The sequence below is a fragment of the Berghia stephanieae genome, chromosome 2 (assembly GCF_034508935.2).
Source record: "Berghia stephanieae isolate SIO BIC M18660-M18661 chromosome 2, UCSD_Bste_1.3, whole genome shotgun sequence".
Classification (NCBI taxonomy): domain Eukaryota; kingdom Metazoa; phylum Mollusca; class Gastropoda; order Nudibranchia; family Aeolidiidae; genus Berghia; species Berghia stephanieae.
The window spans coordinates 102151420-102158919 of NC_088361.1; the positions used below are offsets into that span (position 1 = coordinate 102151420).

The 7500-nt window shown below is 36.7% G+C and overlaps 2 protein-coding genes across 2 annotated transcripts in view; one reads left to right on the plus strand and one right to left on the minus strand.

Moving 5' to 3' along the window:
• The window catches only part of LOC144966090 (sodium/glucose cotransporter 4-like), a 60853-nt gene that overhangs the window by 7346 nt on the left and 46007 nt on the right, over positions 1-7500 (minus strand). The gene's annotated exons all lie outside the window — the stretch shown is intronic.
• Positions 3803-7500, plus strand: part of LOC144966659 (uncharacterized) — a 6970-nt gene continuing 3272 nt past the window's right edge. Inside the window, exon 1 of the mRNA XM_078903418.1 lies at positions 3803-4239. Coding sequence (XP_078759544.1) covers positions 3944-4239 — 296 coding nt within the window. The 5' untranslated portion in view covers positions 3803-3943. The remainder of the gene's footprint in view (positions 4240-7500) is intronic.

Consider the following 7500-nt stretch of genomic DNA (forward strand, 5'->3'; position numbering starts at 1 on the left):
GTTGTTGTTAATGCTGGTTTAGTCGCTGGCGTTAAATGATTTTATTTTTGTTTTATCTTTAAAGCTTTGCAATACGACACCTTATTTTATTTTATTTTTTTGCTATTATTTTCGTTTGGTTTCTGTTGTTGTTGGTTCATTGCTAGTGCTGTCAATGTTGTTGTCATTGACAATATTGTTGTTATCGTTGTTGTTATTGTTATTATTGTCATTGACAATAATGTTGTTATCGTTGTTATTGTTGTTATCATTGTTATCGTTGTTTTTATTGTTGTTGTTGTTGTTGTTGTTGTTGTTTTGCTAATACTGCGTCAGTGTTCATGGTGTAGGTTTAAGTTTTGCGTATGCAGTATTGTTATTGTTGTTGGTTTACTGTTTCTTTATTGCTGTCATGGTTCTCGATAACTCAGTTGGTAGGGCACTCACTTCACAACCAAGAGATCCGATGTCGATTCTTTTGTTTCGTTGATGATATCTTTTGTTGTTGTTTTTGATGTTGTTGTTTGTTTGTTTGGTTGGTTGGTTGAGTTTGTTTCATTGTCTGTTTTTTGTTATTGTTGTTGATATTGTTACTGATGCTTTTTTGTTGTAGATGTTGCTAATGCTATTTTGTTCTTCATTTATATTTTTTGATATGTTGTTGCTTGCTGTTTTTGTTTGAAGCTTAATTTGTATTTTCTATTAATTTTAATTTTTTAAATTTTTTTTCTTCTTCTTGTATTATTTTTGTGACCGGCGCTAGTAAGTGTATCCAGGGTGTGACCACTTTTACCAGCAACAAAGATGTAGGCGGTGCTTGAAGTAAATAAATAAATTCCCTTTATTTCTCCCAAAGGGCAAATTTGTCTTTATGGTCAAGGGAAGACTGAAATAACCCAGGCTTCAGTCGCTGTGCAGCGTTGCAAAGTGAGCTAGGGCGAGGTGACTTGCTCAAGGCCACAATAAGAGGCAGGGAGTCGAACTCGGTACCTTTTGGGTTCGAAGCAAACACAGTACAGCCGAGCCACACTGCCCTCTGTCTGCACTCTATCACCTTTTTCTTTAACAAGAAACATGCTGCCCAAATTCAAAATATAAATATAAATATATATATATATATATATATATATATATATATATATATATATCAACATAACAAACCACTTCCAATGTTAACCAAAGACCGTTTTCCGTCATGTTCCCTAAACGTGTTTACGTTTTACAACAAGACCATACAACATTACATTGAGAATAGTTATTGTATAAAAAGGCATTTGCCGTGTAGTTAATTAAATATTCATGGAAATGAAGTCGTTGGTTCAATTGCTTGACGTTATCTACATGTGTTTGTCTTGTCATGTCACGGGATTTCATTGATTTGGGATGGAGTAAAGCAAGCTTGGCGATAACAACACGATTGCCAGTTGTTTTAGTTTAATCTTGGATAAAAAGTCAAATATAAGGAGAGAAAATTGTATGCTCTTTTGTAGCGAAATAATTCTTTTTAGGACCTTACAGTCGAATCTCATTAAACATCAGTAACCATGTTAAAAGAATCTCGCCGACATCCAAAAATAAAAACTTGGAAACGCTTTGATTTTCTTGATTTATGTGTGAAAAGACAGTCAGATAGACCTCGACTTGGGATCGAACCTCAAACCTTCTGATAACCGGTAGGTCGACTGATTTTTTTGTAATTATTTTTTTCTTGTATTTTTCTTTCTTGCTTTGTCTGGTACCTTTCATACACTCTTGTTCAGATCTTTATCTTGCACCGGTGCCTACTCCTTAATTTTTTGATTTAATACTGTCTGGTGTTGTGTCGTAGGGAACTAAATGAACGATTTTTCCCCTCAATAGCGGAATTAGTTTTGGTCAATTAAAAACAAAAATTGCTTAATATTTTATTCTACGCATCGTGGTGACCCCATCATAATGGACCTCATACCGAAAACGCAAAATAAATATTTCAAAGGGGAAACCACATGAATTTAAATTGAGGTTTTATATAGCGCAATATCCACTAAATTTGCTTAAATCACTCAATCCTAGAGATATTTTATACTTTTCAAAATTGGAAAAAAATGTATTGAGAATGAGCATGTCCTACATAGATAGCTTTAATCAACTATCATTAACATGTACAAAATGAAAACATTAACATTGATACTACGCCTATAATTTGTCTCAGAAATAAATAGGCATGGGGTAAAAGTAACCCGAGTAAACTACGGATATAGTGGGTATTACGGTTGGGTGAGTTAAAACTCTTTACAAGGGGTCCCTGACCAGCAACAAACATAACATGTAGAACGGGACATGACGCCTATGATGCGATATTGCAATTTTTTTTTGTGACAGAGACAACGCTGTTAACGTTGTACTCATTTAACATTCTCGCACCGTACTCATGTGTAAAATAATAATAATAATAAATGGCATTTATATAGCGCTTTACCCCGTTGTCACAGGCTCTAAGCGCTTTACAGTGATATAAAACAAAACATATTACAGTGAGACAAGTGTGAAGGAAACGTGATACGAATTCAATTTAACAACAACAAAATATGAAAATAATATTGCAACATTATGACGTAAAAAGATAAAACTTTAAGCGAGATTTGAACGTTGTCAACGAATCCGAGCATCTCACGTGTGACGGGAGAGATTTCCAAAAATTGGGGGCCGAAAATTGAAAAGACTGTTCACCTATTTTACGCAATGGCTTAGGTTTGACAAGGATTGATTGGTCATTGCTTGACCTCAAGTTTCTATTGGGGACATATATGTTTAGAATGTCTTTAATATAGGAGGGACTGTTCGTGCTCATGGATTTGTAGACAACAGTACAAATCTTATAGGCAACTATTTTTTCAACAGGAAGCCAATGTAACTCACGGAGAAGAAGAGTTGCTGACGGGTATTTTTTGTTATTGCGTAAAATGAGCCTGGCTGCGTTATTTTGAGCAACCTGAAGTTTGCTAATTATGTCTTTAGCTAAATTCGCCCAAAGCGAGTTACAATTGTCCAATTTAGATAAAACCAGGGAAGATGAGTATCTGACCGTTAACTGCGTTGTCTCTGTCCAAACATTGTAATATCGCCTATTGGCGTCATGTCTCGTTCTACTTGTTACGCATTGCGGTTGGTCAGGGACCCTTTGTAAAGCGCTTTGAGCACGTTTAGTGGGCATTGCGCTATATAAAAAACTCAAGCACAGGGAGTACAAATATATCAGATTTGAACTCACGTCAAAGGTGAAGTTTCAGGTAACAATTATGATGCAGGCGACAATTTTCTTGACTACCCTGACCGCTTAGAAGTTTTTGTTTAGCTAGATCTCTTAGATCTGACGGAAGGTACTGTGGAAAAAGGATAGCAAGCAATTGCTAACCGTTTAATGCTACAGAAACCGGGATAAACTCCCTCGTGGCTCCGACAGACTAATATTTCTTGCTTCAATCGATTTTTTGATTTTTCAAATGTGTCGACAATTTGGAGAAAAAAAATCGAGAGCTCGAGATGTTCGGATCAACGAGATCTGACTGTAAATTATAGATTGATGACGTCGGGTCACGTGGTCAGTTGTTTTGATTGTCCGAATAGTCTGGATGATTTTCACATCAGAAAAGTTGAATTCAGTATTGACGGTGTCACGAGGCAAGTCAGTTTTACAATTGAACATTTGTGTTTCGTGGGGTTCCATTCTCTCTCCAACATTTTATAAATCGAAGAATACCACTAAAACCGTTTTTCAATAAGATTATCGGATTTCCACTCAATACATCCAAATGTTATTTCATTAAAATATAGATATATCTACTTCAAATAGACATTATTTTACAAAGTGAAGCGTAAATTAGATTTGAAAAAAAAATTGGTAGGTATGAAATTTAACATCCAAAAATAATTGTAATCGAAATTCATCGTAATATTTTTATTTATTTTTTTAAATGAAAATAAAATGTTACCATTCATCAAGCCTCTCATTTTGATTTCATTGGTCATTATTGCAAGTGCTAATTATTCCGCTGTAAAAGATCCACGGCCCAGGGATTCCGAAATTCCCCTGGACAGCGGGCATCTCGATGACCAAAACATAGTATATAATTTACAAGCCCAAGGCTCTACAACGGTGTCTTACCAGCCATTCACTGACGGCGAAGGAACGACCTGTGCTATTGTATCCGGGCAAGATAAGATAAAATTTGATTTTAAAGGAGATGAGCATGCAGTTGCCGATGTCATCATTCAAACAAAGTAAGTTGAGTTTTCGGATCTGTTTTCTTAATTTTCGTCCAAATTTGTAGAGCTTAAATGATATTCTTAAATATTCTTAAATATTCTTCCTATCTTTCTTTCTTACTTTATTTATTTATCTTTTTATTCATATATATATATATATATATATATATATATATATATATATTATATATATATAAACAATATTATAGAATCTGATCTGATCATAATTATACTTGAAATATTATATATATATATATATATATATATATATATATATATATATATATATATATATATATATATATATATATATTAAAATTTAAAATTATGCCTTTTCCGCCACGACACCATATGATGTCGTCGCCTAGGCGTTCCGCGAAGAAATAACAAGACCAAACAAGACGCGCGGCCTTTTGTCGGCTTGTGTCTCGAACACTCTTTCAAATAAAAACACAAATAAAATCAATCTGTATACGCATAATGTGGACATTTTATGAATATGAATTGAGAAACCAAAAACTTTCTATGTTACATGTTTGTGTTGAGAATATTGGCGATTAAGCTTAAATGCTGACCAAATTACTTCGCAGGGTTTGTGTTATTTGAACCCGTGACCTCAAGAAGTCAGTGAGAGAAGGCTCTAATAAAAGCCTAGGGTTAAAAGCGATCTGAATTGGGGTCGTGGATAGGTCATACGGTTGAGTCACGCTCTCCACGGCCAGGCGGAGTTGTCGTACCAGTAAGGTCGCGGGTTCGAACCCCTATCGTCCACGCGAAAAAAAAATTGTATTCTCTATTGTCTTCTGGCACTTTCCTACTCACTTCATTTTTTGATGTTATCAAATAAAAAAAAACACAAATAAAATCAATGTTTACTCATAATGGGAAAATTTTATGAAAATGAATTGAGAAACAAAAACTTGATACGGTGATTTTTCAAAACCATGTTCAGTAAAAAGTACCAGAGAAAAATGAAGCAACATTACAGAGAGTAAAATGGCGATGATCTTAACTTTTGTTGCCATTGTTAGCATTAATGTCATCATAATTCTCTTCATCGTATAAGAAATCGTCTGTGTAGCACACACTCACATGCCTATTTTGGTCCGACGATTACGTAGCACACACTCACATGCCTATTTTGGTCCAACGATTACGTAGCACACACTCACATGCCTATTTTGGTCCAACGATTACGTAGCACACACTCACGTGCCTATTTTGGTCCAACGATTACGTAGCACACACTCACGTGCCTATCTTGGTCCAACGATTACGTAGCACACACTCACATGCCTATTTTGGTCCAACGATTACGTAGCACACACTCACATGCCTATTTTGGTCCAACAATTACGTAGCACACACTCACATGCCTATTTTGGTCCAACCATTACGTAACACACACTCACGTGTCTATTTTGGTCCGACGATTACGTAGCACACACTCACATGCCTATTTTGGTCCAACGATTACGTGACACACACTCACGTGTCTATTTGGTCCGACGATTACGTAGCACACACTCACGTGCCTATTTTGGTCCAGTGATTACGTAGCACACACACACGTGCCTATTTTGGTCCGACGATTACGTAGCACACACTCACGTGCCTATTTTGGTCCGACGATTACGTAGCACACACTCGCATGCCTATTTTGGTCCAACGATTACGTAGCACACACTCACGTGCCTATTTTGGTCCGACGATTACGTAGCACACACTCACGTGCCTATTTTGGTCCGACGATTACGTAGCACACACTCACGTGCTTATTTTGGTCCGACGATTACTAGTAAGCACTGTACTGGATCAATAGCACCGCCGTCCTCTTTGATGACTCAATGTGCTCTGTTTTTTTCCAACTTGAAATGCCCTTCCGAATTTCTTCAATGATTATCTCCTCCCAACGTAAAATACTTCCTTCTCTTAAGGTTTCTTCTATAGATGTAGATCTTTGTCCACTATAAATCTCCTCGGTCAAAGAGTTCCAAATTGCGTAATCCATTGGATTCAGACAGGGTGATTGGGGCGGCCAGTTGTCTTTCTCCAGAAAATAAAATTCTTACTCCGAATAAAAGCTTGTGTTCTTTTTCTCAAATGGGATGTTCTATATTTGCTCTAAAATTGACCGCAGAGAAATATAGAGGAAGGCAAAGAACTACATTTTGTGTTGATTGACTTGGAGAAAGCATATGATAGGGTACCAAAAGAAGAAATGTGGTACTGTCTATGAGCAAAGGGAGTAACGGGGAAATATATCAAAGTTATCGAGATTTGTATGACGGAAACAAGACAGTGGTAGGGTCAACTATTGGCTCAGCTGAGCCATTTAATCTAATAGTTGGATTATACCAGGGATCTGCTCTCAGACCACTGCTGTCTGCAATAGTAATGGATGTTCTCACAGACCCCATTCGGCGCGAGGCACCATGGAACATGATGTATTCGGATGACGTAGTACTTTTGAATGATACAAAAGAGGAGGTGGAAAAGGAACTGGAGGGTTGGAGACGGGTGTTGGAACGGAGGGGATAAAGGGTAAGCAGATCGAAGACAAAGTATTTGTGTATCGGACAGCAGAGAGCAGGACCACCAATAAAGATAGGAGAGGAGGATGTACCAGAGACAAATCAATTCAAATTCTTAAGAATAACTGGACAAGGAGATGGGGCAAAGACAAAGGTTAAGAATAGGATACAGGCAGGCTGGAATAATTGGAGGAAGGTAACTGGAGTTATGTGTGACAAACGATTTTGCGAGCTGAAGGGGGAAATATATACAACAGTTGTAAGACCAGTAATGTTATATGGACTAGCGCAGCAGCTACGACAATGAAACAAGATAGAGAAGTTGAGGTGGCAGAAATGAGGATGTTGAGATGGTCAGTTGGCTTAACAAGAACTGATAAAGTGGGAAATGAACGAATTCGAAGGCTGACTGAAGTGAAGAATGTATCAATAACGATGAGAGAAGTAGATTGAAATGGTTCGGACATGTAAAGAGAAGAGAGAAGGAGTACGTGGGAAGGAAAGTATTGGACTTAATATCAGCGGGAAAAAGGAAAAAGGGACGCCCAAAGATTAGATGGTTGGATAAGGTAAAGGATGATATAAAAGAACTGGGCCTGCAGGAAGATGATGGTCTGAACCGAAATGCATGGACATGTGCCATATATAATTTATGTTGTTTTTTTCCTTTATTGACTTAATTATTTATTTATTCATTCATTCATTTCCCATTTACTACTACTTCCTCAGTTTTTTTTATTTG